General features: G+C 38.7%; 1 protein-coding gene across 1 annotated transcript in view; it reads right to left on the reverse strand.

Annotated features, from left to right (window-relative positions):
* Positions 1–1,085: 1,085 nt before the first annotated feature.
* LOC143344629 (succinate dehydrogenase [ubiquinone] flavoprotein subunit, mitochondrial-like) overlaps positions 1,086–21,688 on the reverse strand; it is a 29,067-nt gene continuing 8,464 nt past the window's right edge. The window contains exons 4-16 of the mRNA XM_076770863.1: positions 19,708–19,785; positions 13,586–13,865; positions 7,837–7,918; positions 7,485–7,712; positions 6,897–7,183; positions 5,231–5,369; positions 4,987–5,155; positions 4,494–4,689; positions 3,695–3,892; positions 2,486–2,680; positions 2,194–2,337; positions 2,005–2,115; positions 1,086–1,756 (exon numbers count right to left, since the gene is read on the reverse strand). Coding sequence (XP_076626978.1) covers positions 1,670–1,756; positions 2,005–2,115; positions 2,194–2,337; positions 2,486–2,680; positions 3,695–3,892; positions 4,494–4,689; positions 4,987–5,155; positions 5,231–5,369; positions 6,897–7,183; positions 7,485–7,712; positions 7,837–7,918; positions 13,586–13,865; positions 19,708–19,785 — 2,194 coding nt within the window. The 3' untranslated portion in view covers positions 1,086–1,669. The remainder of the gene's footprint in view (positions 1,757–2,004; positions 2,116–2,193; positions 2,338–2,485; positions 2,681–3,694; positions 3,893–4,493; positions 4,690–4,986; positions 5,156–5,230; positions 5,370–6,896; positions 7,184–7,484; positions 7,713–7,836; positions 7,919–13,585; positions 13,866–19,707; positions 19,786–21,688) is intronic.

A 21,688-nucleotide genomic window follows, 5' to 3' on the forward strand; every position in this document is an offset into this window, starting at 1 on the left:
GTGCTTGTGGGGTTGACGGCACGTCGCGTATCTCATTTCCCTATTGGTCGATTCGCTGTAGGCTCGTCTCCTTTACATATATAGGTAATCCTTGTACCATATGGTGGGGCATTTTATATGCACACGCTGCTCGGCCAGATGCTACTAACACAATAGTAATTCAAGTATTGGTAGGCGTAGGAGTACTCTGCGAAACAGGTTTGCTCGTATCTACAGGGTGTCCTGTAATGTATCGTATCACAGGGAGAACGAATTATACAGGGTCAAACATTTTTGGTCAACCCTTATGAGATTTCAAAGCCAAGCGTGCGCATAGACCGCGCAGTTTCAGCATCGATTTTCTCAAAAACATTCTTTCCTACATTTTCAATGTATTTTTGCACATATTATCGCTTCGTTCTTGGTTGATCCTGCTCATCCTGTGTACAGGTTAATGATGTTTATAGCGTTTATAAAGTTCATCTCTAATCTTTGAGGTTATAAATATTCAGTTTAAAAATGAACATCATACATTGTACAAACATACAAATTATTGTTTAGGTGGTTGTTGATCCTGTTTATCCTGTGTACAGGTTTATCAAGTTTATAATGTTTATAAAGTTTATCCCTAATGTTTGAGGTTATAAATATTCAGTTTAAAAATGATCATCATACATCGTACAAACATACAAATTATTGTTTAGATGGTTGTTGATCCTGTTCATCCAGGTTTATGAAGTTTATAACGTTTATAAAGTTTATAAAGTTCATCCCTAATGTTTGAGGTTATAAATATTCAGTTTAAAAATGAACATCATACATCGTACAAACATACAAATTATCGTTTAGATGGTAGTGTTATGGAGATTTCAAGGTTAATGTTTTTTTTTTGTCATTGAGACATCTGTTTAGAATTTTGTTTATTTTGCAAATATACGTTTAGGACACCCTGTAGATGCGCACAGGTGGGAACCGGTGATTCGCACATCTATATAAATTACAATTATTACGTGCATTATAAACACATACTTTTTTAACTTCAAAAAAATGCAGTGCAAAGTGTCCAGCAAATCACAACGTCGTTTTTTTAAATCTGTTTATATTTCCTTTCGTACATTTCAACTGTTGATAACTCAATTTCACCATAAATCTGGTACTGATGCCTTTGTGGTCGCACGCCATCGCTGAAAATTTGTGCCAGTTTTTATGATATTAATTTCAGAACCGTCCATCGGGCACGTTAAAAAAATATACACCAAAATTTACTGAAAATAGATTTGCTGAATGCTTGGAACATTGTAAAAATAAAAAAAAAAAAAAAAGATAAATTGTATAGAATTCATTCACACCGATAAATGATATTCGGTGAGCAATAAAAAGAAAATACAAATAAATTGTTAGACATGGAAGAATATAATTCTACATATTAAGTATGGCATTTCGTCGTTCGAATATGCAAATAAGATAGCATGTGGGTCTGCGCCTCCGGTTGGAATTAATTAGTTGTATAATATGTCGCGTTAAAGGCGGCAAACGGAATGTATAGGGGACACGCGCGTCGTATGACAAAGTCTGGCCGCTTTTACAATTTCACGATAACGTGGCCTTCCACTGGTTTTAATTACGTTGGCGAATGCGTAACGTTGACTGCGTTTCGAAGCAAAAATTATACACCACGAATTCTATCTTGTCAATACATTCGAACCGTTGGCGGAACATGCTGAGCCTCAGCCTCGTCCAATGTAGAATCGATGACTGGTCGGTATGATATACTGATCTGCAAAACCATGAATTTCAGATGTTTTATGACGGTAGAAAAAACGTCGTAATTACGTAACATGCTCATAGAAGCATACACGGTAGAATGGAAGGAAAAAAAACGTTAGAAAATGGGTCACGCAACACTGACATTGCAATTTTCGCGTACAATTTGAAATAATGAGACGTTTAGTGTCTTTCATTGAAGGTCAAATTAAAGTGATGTCCAATCTTAATAGTAATAATTTTCCGCTTTGGATAACTTACTAATCCATCCTCTCGAGCCCATGTAAGCGTATGTTTGCGCCAGTGCTCGCTATATGGTCGTTTTGTTTGACCTTCGACCGGTTGGGCATAATTGTATTCGTCGCATCTTTCCTGTAAGTACGATTTCCTTGCAAATTGTCATTCCGCGTTCGAACGATCCCGAAACGCGATCATTATGCAAATATGTACCTTGTAGTCGTCACGAGCATGCGATCCACGGGATTCTTTTCTATTTTCCGCCGCGTAAACAATGTGCATACTAACCAGCATCATGTTCTGTAATTCTATGGCTTCCACGAGTTCTGTGTTCCAAATTAAGGACTGGTCTTGAACCTGTTTTACGAACATATTCCAGGTTCCATCATGCGGTACAAAATGGAAATAAAAACTTCATAGCGGGCATCGATCAAAACAATTAACGTATATTCAAATTGGGGAGATTGGAAGAGTAATAATGGGAAATTTCGATCAATTCACCTACACATATATCCGGTAAATCGCAGGTGTATAGCCGCGTCATCTCGCGGCATCCTCGTTGCAATATGTGACAGGTTCTGAACACCGAGCAATATCGGTGCATCGTTTGTTGCATCTCCTCCCGTAGCTCGGCGACGGGAACGCAGCCTTTCGCGTAACGCGTCGCATCGAAACGACAAATAGATTGATCGCTAAGAGCCTGTTTGTAAATACGTCGTGAAATAAAATAGACGCTCTCGAAGTGAAACGATCGAAAGTATTTCTGCTCTGAGTGAACTTCGAGGCGACTATGAAAAAATGTAAACAAAGCGTGTTTAGAGGTTAGCAGAAATGCCACCGATGCTTGGAAACCAGTTGCTCTCACGCGTTAAAAGGTACTATCCGTAGCATGAATATTTTGCGTCGTCGTCGTGGAATTAAACGTGATTTTATTTCATCGATACTTCGTTTCGTTCGAGTTTCAATTTTAACCTCGATATAGCAGCAATAAATCACAGAAAACACACGCGAAGGCTGTTTTTACTTTCACTGCTGAAAACGTATCGGCTACTCGAAGTTACGTGCGGTTTTATAGAGATATTAGCGTCTCTCTCTCGGAATTAAAACTACACAGAAAAACTTGAGTAAATATTTGAGAAACGTGCGAGAAGTTGACCAATGGTATGTATTCAGACATAAGCTTTCGATCAATTGGGCATGATTTATGGAAGGGAAAGGATTCGTGTGTTAATCCTGTGAAATCTGTTTCGTCTTACTCGATCATAAATTTTTTCATACATACTGCCTACAAAACTTATAGTTCGTAAAATGTTGACATTTGTCTCGCGTACGAATTTTTAGGCAGATACTATAGTTTATGTATTCTAACAGTAGTTATTCTTATCGCGTACTTGTCATAAAACTAATATATTTGTGTAAAAACCGTGTTTTCCGCTTGTACCATTGATAATAAGCTCCCTATGACATCGCGTAAATAAGTTAAAATATCATGAAAATTTTCAATTTCAATAACAGATAAGAAATAAAACCTTGCATAGCAGTCTATTCGTGACGTTATTCGACTGTATAATTAAGCTGTTATTTGATAATTGTGAAATATTTAATTATTTTGTCCATCTCTGTCTCGACGAATACGAGGTGACAGTCAATGCGTCAACGGGTCTCTTAGTGGGTAATCATGGGCAATTAAGACGACATTAGAGCATATCCTTACGGTTGATACATCCTCGTGACGCTCACCAGGTCTGGTCATGCAATCGATTTGATCGGCGATAGCTTTACCGAAGACGATCAGTTCCAGCAGACTGTTGGCGCCCAGTCGATTGGCGCCATGGACGGATGCGCACGCAGTTTCACCCGCCGCCCATAGTCCTTCGATCACATGGTCCTCCTCGTTCTCTCGTGTTATAACCTTGTCGAGAGAATTAGCGATCGGTGATTCACTCGTTGCACGTTATTACATACTTCAAGTAACATGTTCTCTCGTTATTTTTCTAAGGTTACAGGCCCACTTGTGTAACGCGCGACACGAAACGCAATTGACGCAACACGGTCCACCGATGCCACTGGGGCGTCATCTCTGAATCAAGCGTTAAGTATCGTTTACGCCCCCGGTGGCGGCATCTTTAAATCGGGAGTTAGAAGTTCATTCACACCCACGTGGGCGTTACAACTGACCGTTCCGAGTTGTTGATTACACACGTTATCGTACGATGAAGTACATCCTTTCTCTATTAAGATTCCAACGTTAGTAAAGAAAGTTTTATCTTGGTTATCTTGCTTCTATAGATACAGTAACACCCGCTTAACTGGTGTAGTTATCCTACCCAGTCGGAGGGTGGATTTTGAAGCCTCGTTTGGGGAAGGGGAAATATGAATATATTTTTTAAAAATATAACTTTTAGGGGAGATTCCTTCTCCGGATTCGCCCCTGCTAATGCTAGGACATTCGATCGACAATCCAATATGTGGAGCTGGTTTTACACAAGTGGGACTGCGGCCTTACAATTCACCTGTGCGCGCCAATTTGTAGTTATACCACCCATATTGTAGTGCACCGTTGGAATAACAGGAATCGGTTCTTTTTCCACGTCCACGCCAGCAAACACCCAAGCCAAATGCGAAATCCCAGGTAATTTTGTTCGTATTACCTCCTTTGGCAAATGATCCAGTTGCAAATACACGTGATCTTTCTTAGCACCGACGCCTCTAAAGCATTACGAACGAATGTTTTAATTAATTATCTTTTCGAAAGACAAAGTGAAACTGAAATTAAGTTCTCGGTACAATGTACGGTTTGTCGTCGTACGGATCCAGTATTAGAAAGAGCAGTAATTTACGCGTTTATGTCGTTTAACCTGTACAGTGATAACCGAAAGTTAGATTAACAAACGTAAGCCTGTTTTACGGGACATTCTGGGTATGTATGAGGCATAACTTTGTTAGAGTTTCTATCTCGTAGTTGTGTTTAGGTCATTTATTAATTTTCCATGGATATAGCATCACCTTCCCTCGAATATTTCCATGGTTATCGCTCTTGATACTATATCGCGAGACGCGAGGTCTTTCGCGTTGGGCGCGTATCGTTCCATAAAGAATTCCCCTTCAGAATTCATCAGTTTTCCACCTTCCCCTCGACTGCCTTCCGTTATCAGAATGCCGCTGCCGTATATTCCTAACGGAAAAGTCGGGACGTTAAACGCGGAAAGCATTTTCTACGCTAAACGTTGTTCTCTTTGCCGTGGAATACCGGTTGGATGAAACTGGACGAACTCCATATCTTGAAGTGGTAATCCTGCTCTAGATGCTATCGCCAAACCGTCGCCTGTGCATGCGTGCGCAGCCGTGCAGGACAAGTAACATCTTCCTGCTCCACCTGTTGCCAACATCTAGGAAAAACAGCGACTATGTAATATCACGCATTAAACGCCAGAAAATAACTGAATTAAAACAATTTATGAGACTGACAAATGCCATAGCTGTTTTATAGATACAGGGTGTTCGGCCACCCCTGGGAAAAATTTTAATGGGAGATTCTAGAGGCCAAAATAAGACGAAAATCAAAAATACCAATTTGTTGATAGACGTTTCGTTAAAAAGTTATTAATGTTTAAAGTTCCACCCGTAAAAAATTTTTTTTTCGAAAATGCGTAGGATTTCGGAGGTATGTGTATTCACCAAAATTTACTGTAATTGACCCCTGCAACTAAAAATAATTTTTTCAGAACGATACGAAATTTTTTTTCTTGTCGAAAAATTTAAGCATCTACCCACAGTCGATTTTTTTTTTAAATTCGTTCTTTATTTTTAGTACTTTTGTTGGACACCCTACAGAAAAGTTGTTTAATACTTTTTTGTAGGTACCCATGAGCTCTGCTTCAGGAAAAAGTTTCATTTAAATATATTCACTATTGTAGAAGTTATGGTCGTTTGAAAATTGGGCCATTTTTATGGGATTTTTCTCATTTTGCGGGGTCAAGGATCAACGTTTCGAATATTTTCGCGATTTATACATATTCTTCACTTAAATACGCGTTGTTTGCCTTTTGAAATATTAAAATCGCTTAAAATCAATCCGTTCAGAAGTTATGACGTTTTAAAGATACGCGTGACATTTTGGAGTGACATTTCTGGCCTGAAATTATATTTTCGGTAAAGAATTTTTTTCTCGAAAATGATTAAGATTTCGAGGGTATGTCTATTGACCAAAAATGTTTGTAATTAACCTCTGTAACTGAAAATAATTTTTTTAGAACGATTAGAAATTTTTTTTTCGCCAAAAATTTAGGCACCTACTCGAAACGCTGGACTTAACTCCGAAATGGTAAAAAGTTTCAAGAGTATTGAATCTTTTATATAAAAAATGAATGTTATTGATCCCTGCAACTAAAAATAATTTTTTTAGAACAATTTGAAATGTTTTAATTTCGCCGAAAAATTTCAGTAACCTATCCGAATTTTTTTCTCGAAAGTGCGTAGGATTTTGGGGTATGTTTGTTCACAAAAATTGCTTGTAATTGACTCCTGTAACTAAATATAATTTTTTTAGTATGATTTGAAATTTTTTAATTTCGTCTAAAAATTTCAGTATCTACTCGAATTTTTTTCTCGAAAGTGGGTAGGTTTTTAGGGGTATGTGTATTCACCAAAAATGATCGTAATTGGGGCCCACAATTAAAAATAATTTTTTCTGAATGATTTGAAATTTTTTAATTTAATTTTTTAATAACTTTTTAATGAAGCCGCATTCAAGAAATTGATATTCTTGATTTTCGTCTTACTTTGGCCTCTAGAATCTTGGATTAAAATTTTTCCCAAGGGTGGCCGAACACCCTGTATGTCGATTCTAGTAAATTTTTTAATTTACACGATTGCTTCGCCATATCGTTCGTGTAAATTTAAAAAAATTTTGTTACCGTGTGATGGGCTCTAAAGCGATGCAACAGCCCAGTTTCTAGTTCCCATGCTAAAACGCCCTTGCAGCACCGACCGTGCATAAGAAGATCAAGAGCAAAGTACTCGACGTAATAATGCACTTCGTAACGCAGGCTTTGTCCATATAAAGTGTGCAACATTGCGTGACCGGTTCTATCCGCGACGGCACAAGTTCTGTGAGCTTGACCGCCTTTTCCAAACTTCAGAGACTGACCACCGAACGCTCGCTGATAGATCTTTCCGTCGTCCGTGCGACTGAAGGGGCAACCTGAAAATTCGACGATCGCTCGTAAATTTTGTCGAATTTCTACGAAAATATAATTTTGCATTCGCGGATACTAGAAGATATTCGATACAAAAATAAAAATAATACCCGTAAGAATAACGAAAGTAGCCATTTTGTTTAGAGTGTATCTCTTATGTAGTACAAGACTTCTAAATATTTTTACAATATGTTGCGCATCGTAGGCCATAAAAGGATTTAGGGAAAGCATGGAAGCAAAATTATTATTTTAAATCCATTGAACAACCGCGAATATTTTATTTTATATTATATTTAAAGGTTTTACCATAATTTTCCAGCTCGTAGACTGCCTGCGGTGCCTCCCTCGTCATAAAGTGTATGGCGTCTTGGTCCCCTAGCCAGTCAGACCCTTTCACAGTATCGTACATGTGGTAGAGCCAGCTGTCCTCCTTTTCGATATCGATGGCGGCATTTATTCCACCTTGAGCGGCCACCGTGTGAGATCTTGTCGGAAATAATTTCGTGACTACTGCCACCCGGAATCCCTTACTTCCTATTTAATAATAGGAGAGTAGATTTAAGGGTAAAGACTATTTTAAATTGCAGATGATCGAATAAATTAATACATTAGGTAGCTATTAAATTTTTAACGACTGGAAATAATGAATTGGAGTTACCCAAACCGAACGCTGCTCTTAATCCCGCACCACCAGCGCCCACGATCACGACATCATAACAGTGATCTATCATGGGATAGTTCTGCAAGAAACAATTCCAGATTTTGATAATAGCTTTAGATTTGGCAATAGCAAGGGTGCTGAGAATTTATCGAAAATTGTTTACATTGTCACCGTTCTCGTTGCCACATTTCGCTTTTTCGCCTGGACTGACGTTTACGTGAATACCCCGCGAACCTTTTCTGCCCGAGCGTTGAGGTTGTGAGAGAAATAATTGCGACAGCGAGGCATTCAAATCCCTGCCCAGCGTGGGCAGACTTTGGTAATCGTTGTTCCTTGCGAGAATTCGTGGCAGCCGACTTAAAGTTCGTAACATTTCAAACTGTTTCTGAGAATTGTGTCCACCTCGGCAGCCATTACACACCAGAAACCTTGATTTATCATTCGTTCGTCGTTTGTTAAAAGAAGCTAGAAGCAAACACGCTATTTTCAAGGTGTAAAAACCTCGGACATTTTTTACAAGCATAAACATACTGGTATCCACTCGTAATTTATCCTCGATAACGGGTTTCGACGATCAGTAACAAATTGTATCAGCACATTTCCAATAAATATAATTATTTCGTTTATGCAAAGATTAGAATAAACGCAAAACGTGTTTGCTCGCCTAACCTGTAGATGGTTTCGTGTCGGGATGAAACTAAATCGACACAGGTACTTCGAATACATTTATTTCCTTGTTCATTTTTTAACACTTTATATATATCGATAACGCTTCGATTTCGAAGTAAAGTAAATACTCGTTAAATCGTTTCTAAAATGTACAATTTTATTCGAACAATAAAGTCATTGTTAAAATAAATAATGGTAACGCGCGTTGGACTTTGGATTAAAACTAAATTAACGCGATCAAAGAAACACTATATTTTATTGAGTAATGTTATCGAGTGTTAGTTTTTGCGAGTAATTTTTATTATATTACTAAATGTCATTCGAATTATGTCGTGTTTCGTTTTCATTTTAATCAGGAAAACGTAAGGACTATGTTAAAAAAAGAAATAAAAAAAGTTTTGTCAGTGCTTTAGTAATGTGGTTTATCCCATTTCCCAAACATTCAATTGTGAGGATATTCCCCTATACATATAGTACTTTACTGTAATCTGTTTCTTCTGTGTTCCCCTTGTGCTCACTTGTATAAAAAGCTTATATAAAATGGTTACACTAGGAGTTTCGTAAAAAAGAAGACAGACGTCTATATATTAAATTATTCGTTCACGGTAATAAATACAAAATTGAACAAAAGAATGTCGAACACCGCTGTATTGTTTGGAGACGAAGAGAAATAAATCTAAATTCCATTTCGGTTCCTTATTTCCAGCTTCAATTATTATTTTCTTCGGCTCCTAACACATCGAGCATAAAAAATGCAAACGTGATGTTCTGTAATGGTAACTATGCTTATTGTAAATTAAATGGAATTTATTTGGTATATATATCCGTCCATTATTTTCAGGTCAACGTCTACAGTATACAGGGTATTAAAAAGGGGTTTTACGATTTTAAGAGTATACGGTAGCCTTTAAAACGAACAAATGAACACATTACAACTCGTATTTTAAAATAGAACAAGTTTTACAGAATCAAACCAAAACCAACGCCGCAGGATCGGATTCTAATCTAATTAAATTTTCGAAATCCTTGCGCTGATACAGTGTAACGTAAATCCTACAAATCGACATTATCTCACAGAATAAATATAATCACACGGCTACAGATTATTTTCTTGACACTATCTTCTACAATTGACGTTCGTCCCATCTGTATGATCCCCTAATACTGAGAATTTTAATTCATCCGCTGTCGTTAGAACTCTCAATGACCGGAACAAGTGACTAGAGTAGTGGTATTAACTTTAGCTGCCCTAATAATCGTTTACGGATATTGAAAATAATTTTTCATTCAATTCCTTCGTGCTGACACCTCTCTATTCGTACTCTGAAGGACCTATATGTATTATGATTACTCGGATCGCATTCAACTTGCTTCGAATCGAACATTTTCAACGCTATTTCGCGCAAGACACTTTTTGGTCGAAACAAGTTAATATTATTTAGCGTATATATTAAGTGTAACTTCTCAACCGTGACCTAACAAAGTGTGTCATGGAATATTGCGTTTCAAAGTCGTCTACTTGAGTCACGAGAAGTTGTTCTTCAGAGGACGAGTCTTCTGATGCCGCACTCGCAACAGAATTTCGCCGTTTCCGGGAACTTGGAACCGCACTCGTGGCAAAACTTGGACATTTTGCATTTGGTGGTTGCCGTGACGCCGTCGTCGTGGCGTCGGTGGTGCCTCGACGAGTCTTCCTCAAGGCGTCCCGCCACGTCGTTAGTGCTGCGTCCGTGGTGCGAATATTTGCGATTTAAACTAGGAGAAACACATCGAACGGGATTTTAGGCATGCAGGGGGTTGCAGGGTGTTGGGGGAATATTATGGCGTAAGCGTGATTCACACGTCACACGGCTAGAATTTGACATAGGATAACTACGAGAATGTCGAAACTCGTCGAAGCAACAATTAGACTTGTCACGAGGAACAGGGTAAAGGTCCTGTGGCGTTCTCTGCTAGGTGTAGGAAGGGAGAAAGATCATAGGAAAGTGAGGGATATTGAGTAGTCGGTCGAGGAATATACATATGTATACAGGGTGATCCACGCAATTGTTTCAAGTCATAACTTCGTTATTATTGCATTTACGGGAGAAAGATAAATGGTTCGAAGAGCACTACATCTGTAGGCCTTTAAATTTTTTTTAGATGCGGCAGTGCATGTGCAATTAACAATTGCATCATTTCTTTAAATAGAAATGCATATTTTTTTTTACACAGATCGATTCTTCTGTTCATTCTACGTAAAAAATGATTAGGCTACCATGGCAAAAAAATTATTAGATCTCGAGATATTTTCAAAAAATGTCTTTATCGAAGAAGATGCTCAAATGCTTCTCCATTACATTCTAAACATTTATGATAACGTTTTTTTATTGTTTGTATAACTGCGTTTAAATTATCTGCAGTTATTGCTGCACATTCCAGTATGGTTCTTTCTTTCAGATTCTCTACAGAATCTATGGGATTTGAATAAATTCTATCTTTCAAATAACCCCACAGAAAAAAGTCAAGGGGACTTAAATTAGGTGAACGGGCTGGCCAACGTATTGATGTATTTGTTGCGATAACGTTATTGCAAAACTTATTTTTTAGAAACCGCATGGCCACTTGTGAGTTGTGTGCCGGTGCTCCATCTTGTTGAAAGTATTTACAATTTAGCCTGTCTCGGAGAGGAATGTCGTCGAGAAGAGATGACAATTAAAATTCCAAAAAGTGCCAATATTTTTCTCCGTTTAGGGCACCATCGATCAAGTATGGACCAATAATATTGGTATTTAAAATCCCACACCATACATTAATAGTGTACCTTATTTGGTGATGTATGTTCCTCCTAAGGAATGGATTTCTTCTTACCCATGTATGTTCATTATGACAATTAAAAATACCATTGTTGGTGAACGTACATTCATCCGTCCAGAAAATTTGCCGCGGGAAATCTTCGTTGATCTGAATTTGGTTTAAAACAAATTGACAAAATTGCATACGTCTTATTGAATCTCCAGCATGTAAGGCATGTCCAACACTAAATCGATACGGATGAAGCTTCTCTGATTTTAAAATTCGTTTCACACTACCGAGGCTTACATTGCATTCTCTCGATATTTCTCGTGTAGATGCTTGTGGTTTCCACTGTAAATAAGCGAGTATGTTCACTTTGTTGTTTTCATTTTCTACTACTGGTTTTTGAACTTCTCTTTTGGGTTTGGTAAATGCACCATAGCGTTGCAAATTGTTATTCAGTTTGAAAAACAATTGTCGCGATGGTTGTCGACGGTTTGGATATTTTTCCTGGTACAGTCTTGCGGCGGCATTCGTATTTTTGTCACACAACGCAAAAGTGTCGTACATATCTTGTTTCTCACTGTTAATAAAATAGATTTTCTTGTATTTAGTGAAATACAGTTACACTTTTCAAATTCTTAGTTTTCGTACTCGAGTTACGATACGTGAATTGCTCCTGAATGATGAAATGCTTACTCGTACAAATCAGTTTCTGTTATGATAACAATGTCGAAAGGTTGTTTACCTTTACAATATAGTCATGAAGTGTTTGAGTATCTTCTTCAATAAAGACATTTTTTGAAAATATCTCGAGATCTAATAATTTTTTTGCCATGATACCCTAATCATTTTTTACATAGAATGAACAGAAGAATCGATCTGTGTAAAAAAAAATATGCATTTCTATTTAAAGAAATGATGCAATTGTTAATTGCACATGCACTGCTGCATCTAAAAAAAATTTAAAGGCCTACAGATGTAGTGCTTTTCGAACTATTTATCTTTCTCTTTGGCATTTTTTCATAAATGCAATAATAACGTAGTTATGACTTGAAACAATTGCGTGGACCTGTATACATAGAAACGGAGGAGTCGGTCGAGCACTTGCGAGAGCGCGACCCCTCTGGTAGCGAGTACGGGCGGTGACGCCACAGTCCCAACGCTAGTTACAGTGCTGTGAATAATTACAAACTCGAACACTTTTTCTGCTCTTTTCTCTCCAATAATTCCAAGAAACATATGTTTATACTTGAATAATATAAGAAATACGTAAGTAGCTTTTTGTTTTCATTTGTATCTATATTACCTGCTCAATGTTATATAAACAAGATTTGTGAAATAGTGTAATCGAGTAGTATAACAGAAACACTGAAGTATTCTTGCAAGGGAAGTTTGTGACGAGGAGAAACTAACGGTTGACAATATCGTTAAACTTAAAGAATCATGTCAACCTCAAGAGTACATTCTTTTTACGATTGCGTAAGTACATGTTTGAAAAAGAATTACGGTGAGCAAGGTACGTATAAACAACGGTGCAAAGTGTAGAACCCAACGTCTCAAGTAGTTTCTCTTTGATAAAATTCCAAAACTGTCCTCGTCTCTCCATGTTTAGACTAAAAATCGTAATACGTGTGCATATTAACCTGCTGTACGCCGAGTCTCCACTGAGCTTGCTATGGTCCTGCCTCTTGTAGCTCTCCGGGGATGAGAGATCCTCGTCGCTGGCCTGATCGCCTCGTTGTCTGCCTCGTGCGGGACTAGTCACGGACAAGGAATCGTTCTTTAGGAGGGATTTCAAGGACGGAAAGGAACCATCGTTCTCGTCTTCGAACGAGGTCATCAACTCGTCGAAAACAGAGTTCGATCGTTTGATGTCCACGTCGGAGGACACTATAGAGCTGAGGCTGAGGTTGCTGCTCGAAAGGTTAACGTAATTATTATTTCTACTGTTTAAGATGGCGTTCGAGGACCTCTGACCGTCGTTGCATTTATGAGATTCCTTGGAATCCTGAGAACCGTTCGAGGTTTTCCTGTCGGTGGCCGCCATTTTAGGAGCGGAGGCAGCTCGAACGGAAAACGAACGATTTACCGTTGGTCGTATAACTTTAGGCGAGACTTTGTCGAGGATTTTGCGAGCTTTGTCCGTTCTGCTACCGCGACTAGCGTCCTCGACATCTCCGCCTAAAGCTTTTGATCTGTCGATGATCACTCGTCTACCCAGCTCCCTGACCGGTGATCTCTTTTCTACGTCCGATTTGGAGACGGATTCCTTGAAATCTTTGCTATCCTTCAGGAAAACCTCGCGAGACAGCGAATTGGTCTCGGTCGAGTCGCTGGAGAAATCGGTAGCGAGGTCATCGAATTCCGTGGGTGGTGCTATCAGGGACGATCGCTTCTCTGGTCGAGAAGGAGACGGTTGATAGGGATACTTCACGAAAGCGGAGGAGTGAGAGAGTGGAAACGAAGTTTTGCGGTTTTGCTCAATCGGCGGACTATCCGTCATGGATTGTTCGCTAGCGTCCGAGAGCAGGTCGTTCATCTGCTGCTCTGCCAGCAAGAAGGGATCGTAATCCTTACCGCTGAAAGCACGAAGAAGCTTTTAGTGTGACGACCCTGCGGAAGACGTTTCCTTTTGGAATAGTTTAACGCAAAGCTGGTGACAATTTAACCTAAATCCGTTAAAATCGATTTTATTAACTCTAGAAGGATTTCCAGGTCTTCGATCAACCACTTTTAAAAAACTACTAAAAAACACTTTTTAGATTATTTTACTATTTTTAATTACATATAATTTTCAATTATGACTATCTCATCAATGTGCAAATTATTACGTGGAGTTCGAAGATGGAAAAACACGGAATAAACAATATGTTACTGTGGCGCTGCTTCGCTGGTGGAGGAAGTGAGAAGGATATTGGGTAGTCAGTCGAGGAGTGGTCAGTCAAACGCTTGCGAGAGAGACAAGAGCGTAGCCCTCTGGCGGCGAGTACGGGAGATCGCGCCACATTAGTAACGAATTAGAATTTGCAGTTCTCAACCCACTGATGGAAAAAATTGTAAAAAGAAACGTCTTCGAAGTAATTGGTGCGATGTGTGGCCTACAATTTCATTTCATCTTGAGAATGTTGCTGATTAAATAGTTTTCGTAAAAGCTAATTGAAGAAGTGCTATGAATCGACGCTTTACTATCGCATTATGAATGATAGCGTGTATACATCAGGACTGTTCAATTCAAATTTAAGAAACATTTAATTTAAACGATAATTCGACTAGAACGATCGATTTAAATTAAATAATCGACCACTTGGTTCATTCAAACAATCAAACGCACGTGTATATTACGTTCAATCATGATTAAAAATGAGCGTTCGTCACGTTGGTCGTGAGCAAAGATGAACTACGACCGAAAACGTTTATGCAATGATCATCAGAGTTTTTATTTACTGGAACAAAATTCATCTCCAGTCACGAGCAACGAAACACGATGAGAAAGCCGATAAAACTTATGCCAACAGCGCCTTATGCCTTCAGCGTGACCTAACCTAACCGCAATTGTGTTCAGAATGTTCTCCAGGCTTCCATGCAAATTTAAAATAATCTTCACTTCCGAATCGTCTTTCTTCGTTAGTTTAATAATTTTTATAATTCGTTAAGTTGTTCGCAATCGGCTAATTCGAACCGTCAGCCATGTTTGGAACTAGGTGATGGTCAGAGTGTTTAAACGTGCTGTGACAAACGGAACGAGGCTGGTGAAAGAAAATTTGCCAGACAACTTTGTTCTTTCTTCATGCGTGGACGAGTTCGATCCGTCGGACGAAACTGTTTTCGCTACTCTAAAGTACGATCGATGAACTGCAACGATAAACTGGTGACGAGATAATGATGTGTACTCGCTAAATCGGATAAGCCTTTCAGCCTCAGGACAAACACTCAAAGCATGTTCTTCGACCAGTTTCCAAAGCAAACCTTTGTACGGAGTGACGGGTAAATTCGCGTGGGCGATACGCATGCGATGCAGAATACACCGACGAACGTGCCAAGATTAAATTTGCGGTTCGAGATGGCCTCTGTGGCCGTTTTCGACGTGGTTTCAAGAACAAACGATTCGTGTGAACAATTTTTGCGAAAAGGAAACCAGAAATCTGACTTGGCAATTCGTTCGACCGCCTAAAACTTACGTTCTACCGCTAAGTACAAGATTAAAATCCGGTCTTCTGCGCACGTAATTGCTCCATACGGGACGTAATGGCAGTGTCAAATTCCTACAATATCGTACGCGTGTTAGGAACTCTAACATGGAAGATCCGTGATGTTCTTCCCCTTCCCTGATTTTTATGAAATTTTTCAGAGGTCTCGGTAAAGTTTCATTAAAACAGGGGTACGGGAGTCGCTATACAGATGTTCCTTATATGTACAGTGCAGTCGATATCTTCAATGTGCAATTAATTAGACAAGATTGAATCCTGTTTGCTCCATTTTATAATTTACAAGCCTTTAATACCAACTCTACTTTCACTAAAATAAACATTGACGAGGAGACCCTACAGTCGTGATTATTTTTTAAACGATAGCTATTTTATTACTATACTTACTATTGCTTTTTGTATAAAAAATTGAAGGATTCTTCGTTTTAATATTTATGTCATATATGCATAATAAGTAAAATATATTTTTGCATTTCAAAATAATGAAAGAAAAAAAATAACTTGGCGGGGATTCGAACCCACAACCAAAAACGTCGTGGTTAAACGCTCTACCGACTTAACCATATCCTGCTCTTTAAAATAAATTTAAATAATTCTTTTTCTTTGTACGTACCAAACTTTAAATAGAAATACCTTGAAAACGAAAGTCCATTGTGAAGGGTGTTCGACCACTCCTGGGAAAAATTTTAACAGAGGATTCTAGAGGCCAAAATAAGACGAAACTCAAGAATACCAATTTCTTGACCGAGGTTTCATTAAAAAGTTATTAACGTTTAAAGTTCCGCCCGTACGGAATTTTTTTCTAGAAAATGGATAGTATTTCGGGGGTATGTCTATTCACCAAAAATGATTACAATTGACCCCCGCAAACAAAAATAATTTTTCCAGAACGATTTGAAATATTTTAATTTCGACGAAAAATTTGTCTACTTACCCGATTTTTTTTTTCAAAAGTGGATAGGATTTCGGAGGTATGTGTATTCACCAAAAATGATTGTTATTGACCCCCGCAACCGGAAATATTTTTTCCAGAACGATTTGAAATTTTTGAATTTAATTGTTAATAACTTTTTAACGAAGCCTCCATCATCAAATTGGTAATCTTGATTTTCGTCTTATTCTAGCCTCTAGAATTCCCCATTAAAATTCTGTATACTATAACTTACACTTGCTATCGTTTCAAAAGCAATGCCCACGACTGTATGGTCTCTATGTGAGCATGGTGTTTCTGAATTAAGTTTAAAAAAAAATTTTTAGGAATATTTTCTACTCCTAGTAAACATAAAATCATACGAATATGAAATACTTCCTTCCCAAATGTAATACATTTAAAATCTTTTCTCTACCTGCACTTTATCAAGGATGAGGCGCTAGGAACAGGAGGAAGGATACGAACTTTAGGATTTCTTTTAAGAAACCTGCTCGCCCCCTGATACGGTGGATCGAGATTAATCAATCGATTCTTCGAAGCTTTGGACGCCTTCTCCCAATACGTTTGAGTGTTAATTGTCTCCGCGTCTCCGTAATTTTTCTTCACCTCCACCGTGGTCCCTTTGATTTCAGGCAATAGTTTGAATCTGATGCTTCTGTTCCTCGTACCGAACTCCTCGATAGTCTCCACCTCAACAGATTCGACTTGTCGAATATCGGTCACTTCTACCGCGTCTATGGTGGAAAAACTATCGCTGCTATTCCTACTTTCGAGGATTCTACCTTCCATCTCCAACTCTTTCGATCGACGCGACTTTAGAGTCGATCGACTCGTGGACGAAGTCTTCAGCTTGACTCGAGACTCCGATAAAACTATCGATCGTAAATTTCGTACGTCGATCTTATCGTTCTCTTCTGCTGTTTTTAAGGCATTTGCCGCGTCTGTATTATCGCTGTCGTAGTCAAAATTATTGGACCTGTAATTCTTGTAAATCTCTTGCACTTCTTCTGTTTCGACAATTGATCTGGCATCTCGATCTCTGTCATTTTTTGTATCTAGCTTGCAATCCTTATCAGTTTCGTCCAAATGTTCTTTCTGTGACTCTTCGGAGTCAATTTTTCTCGAGGCAACTTGCATCTCTGAAGATTTTTCCATAATAGTCTGACACAATCTTGCATTTCTTTCCTCTACAAAATTATTACAAAGTTGATCTACTTGGATGCTTTCATCAGTATTCTGTTCACGCTTGAAATTTTTAAAAGAACATTTACATATATTCGTTTGACTGCCAATATCTTTTCTAAGCTGTTCTTGAACTCCACCTTGTTCCTCATTGTGCACTTCTGGAGACACGGTACTAGAGACATTATTATCTTGCTTGGGATACTTGCTCGGACATTTTGACGTGGCTTCCCCTTCGAAATTAGTCTTCTCTAATTCCTGAACCTCGTCGTGAATCTTAGAAGGATCTAAATCCTCGGATTCGACGCGGTACAACAATTCTGTCCCCCTTTCTACATCTACGTCCAATTTCCACTCGTCCACAGGACACGATTCTTCTTCGAAGTTTTCGTACCCTTTGGAATTACATTCTGCATCCGTTCTGCAACAGTTCTCCATATCATCGAACGGAGTACTGGATCTGTTTGGACGTAACACGTCTTTCATGAGCAACGGTTCAGCTTCCATCTCGATTAAATTTAACTCGATGTTACAGAACAGTGCAAGATCGTCGTTGTACTCTGGTTCCATAGTAGAACATCCAAGTTCATATTTGAAAGGCTCAGCCACGCTTTTCACCACATCAAGCTCCATCTCTTCCTTCAAGTTTTCAATATCTGTAGCTTCGATGACGTACGACGTCGATCGATCTACTTCTCGTTCAACTATTGCATCGTTTTTCTCGACTACCAAATCCTGGAATTCGTCAGGATATAGATCCGGTTCTTTTCCTTCACATAACGCAATACTTTCTTCCTTTGCATCGCCACTTTTGCTAGCTAGATCCCCCGAGAACTCAAGATCCTCACAGCGCAATACGCTTTCATCTCTCCTCTCAGACAGGCCATTCAGCTCGTTCGACACAGTTTCACTTTCTCCCAAAAGATCCATTCGAGAATTAACAGTTTCAAAATCTTTCAAAGCATAAGCTGGCGACCTCAATCGTTTCTTCTCCAGAATTTTGCTCCTGGTCGTCTTAAATCGTTCAGACTCCAGACACTCGTTTTTGATCTCAGAATATTCTGATTCCTCCTCGACCTCCTTCTTCAAGCTCCTACGAGCATTTCTGGAGTCCTCATTCTCCTCGAATTCCCTGGAACAAGCAGCGATGGAAGAATGCAACCGACTGACTCTTTCCAGGTCCCCCAAACAAAACTCCACTCGAGGACTGTGCCTTACCGGTGGCCATCTTCTGTGGCTCTCCAAGTGCATCTCTTCAGAACTGTCATACTTCTTGAACGAGTAGGTTCGATTCAATCTCGGAGTAACCAGTGGCCAGTTCATGGGACTTACATTCCTCGAGGTTTCACTCGTATCCTTGGGTACATCATCGGACACCAGATCCACAGCAACGTTCTCCAATTGCTCTTCGTTCACAGAATGCTTTTTCTGATTGTTCAGTCTGGAAAGTCGAGCTTTTGTTTTGTTGGAGGTTTGATCCTTCTCCTGACTGATCTTCTTCCAGGTGGTGAGCTCGTGACCCCTGTGTATGCTGCAGGGTTTCACTGTCACAGCCATGACATCCACATTAATAGAAACGTCGTTCAGCTTAGGTTTACCCTGGCTCCTGGCGGAGACGATGTTGGATTTCTGAGATCTGGCGGAGTGTTGATGCCTCGTTTCCTGCTTGGATCTACAGTTAAGAGTTTCGTGCTTCATCCGTGGTTGTATTTTGAGTTTCTGCGACTGGGAGTCGTCAAATTCTTCGAGAGTTTTATGCTTTAAAGGCGGAACAGGAAGGTGGGAGATTCTTTTAACAGGGGGCGCAGGTCGAAAGGCTAGCGGTCCGGACTCGTCTTCAGGTAGCCTGAGGATAAGGAAACAGGATCAAGGATGTACGTCTGACATCGGGAGAAGGTATTTACGTTTACATATCTATGGAGCATGGTACCCATACGAGCATTTTGTTTTTTGAGTATTTAGTAATTTGGAAACAACCTTGTCCCTTTTCGTTCTCCTCATGCACACTACTGACGTGTATTTAAACTACGTTCTACGTATTTTCCTAAAAGAATTACGCATCGGTCACGCCAACGTGTAATCAAAGAGGCGAACGAAGCTTACCTGTTCGTACGATCGATCGCTCGCGACTTCATCGGACCGATTGGGCTGGAGGCCTCTTTCGTTTGCCCGGATCGTCTGCTGCAATGAACATAAATTTTCAGTGAGTTTCAGAAACCATTGTCACGTCAACACATAATTACGAGTCCTTGAGTTGTTTTAAACTATATGAATTTTTTACTTCTTAGAGAATTATTGATCCTAGACGCTTGACCTATGAGAATTGTTCAGTTGCGTGCAGAATAAATTCTATTCTGCAATGTTGACATTTTAATATTTAAAGCCAAAGTGAAACAATGCTTTTTCATATGAAGAAGTCTATTGCTACATGCGTTGGTGTTTGTATTTGATGGTTGTATGCGATGGTATGGTACTATCTATACTCCAACTGATTAGAATCAATTGAAACTGATAACATTATACCGCCGTCACTGTTTAGAAACACCCAACCCAAGTAGAATTAATCAGTACTGGACAGACACGCTAATCGAACACCATCGCGTGCGTTAGACAATCACTGAGCAGTAATAAATCATCATCAAGACATTATAAATCGTTAGTGATAGGACCAATTTAGTGCCATACTGACTAACATCAATAAGTATCAATTCTAGAGTCGCTATTAAAATGATATTAATACTATTCTTTGCGTTTGGATGCAAATAACTGTTAATGAGAATTATGTTATTTGTAATATCATATTACCGAAGAAAGATGATCGAACTTGGAAAATAATTTTAAATAAAAATTTTAAAAGACACGTATTCCAATACGGAATTACAGTTAACTGACAAAATGTTGTTCCACCCGACAGGAAGACTCGGAAGGGAATTAAATTCTGGCACGAAGCCAGGAGACACGCGGCGCTATTCGACATAAGGAAGCAATCGTTCCACAATTATTGCTCTAAATTTAAGCGGCTTCTTCCCGCGATATTATTCACCGTCTATCGTGTATTTCGATATCCCGGTAGCCGAGGTTACAGCGTCGACTAAACGTATTAAATTACTGTCTCTCGGGTTGTCACGAGCTTGGTACCGAGCCTTTTGTCAAATAAGGTCGCAAACATCTTACAGAACTCTCTGTCAGGTTGTCACTAATATTGGAACTAACTCAGAATCTTCCTAATTCCCTGAAATACTTTCCAAAAATCTTCGTTCTCCAGTATTATGTAATTTTATTACTGCAATTACGGTAATCTCTGGACTCATTTTCGATGTCAGTTCTTATCATGTTTTCGTAGTCTTACGTGTTTCGAATAATATCAGATAACGTTAATGACAATTTCTTAATAATTTGTTTGCTTTGGTACAAGATAATGTGAACTGGAGCGATGTCAAACTTTTTTAGAAAATAAAGAGCTACGTTCGATACGACTCTTCTACTAACAAGGAACTTTCGCGAACGGTCCGGTTTCGATTTTTATGCAACTTCGTACACTTATAAAGCAGCCAAAAATAATCGACATATTTTTTTTTTAGCTGCAGTAACTCGAGCTTAAGGGGTGAAACCACCCCTTGAAGTTTTGGCTCGAAACGGCTATCTCGAAAACGGAAAAACATATGAAAAAATTATTAATGGGCAAGGTTAATGGTTTCTTATGTACGATAACATGGTGTTAAAAAATTTCACAAAATACAATTTGTTTATAACAAAAAAAAATTGATTAACTTAACACTTTAACGACGGGGCATTTTTATTAAAACTTTACTATAGGATGATTTTAATAACATAGAATTCCTTCAACATGTGTATACTAAAAATGTGATAAGTGTTTTTGTAATTAATATGGTTTATTAAAATTTTCAGAAGTTATACGCGGATAATAGAATTTTTTTCTTGTATTGTCGAAGGAGTTACTAGAAAAACACACATTTGTCGAAAAACGAGAATACTTATTTCCCGTCAGTAATGTGTTAATTTTTCATTTTATTGAAATTTTTATAATGACAAAAACTGACGAGCATTTTATTCCAAATCCATT

This window comes from Colletes latitarsis, chromosome 8, assembly GCF_051014445.1.
Source record: "Colletes latitarsis isolate SP2378_abdomen chromosome 8, iyColLati1, whole genome shotgun sequence".
NCBI lineage: Eukaryota > Metazoa > Arthropoda > Insecta > Hymenoptera > Colletidae > Colletes > Colletes latitarsis.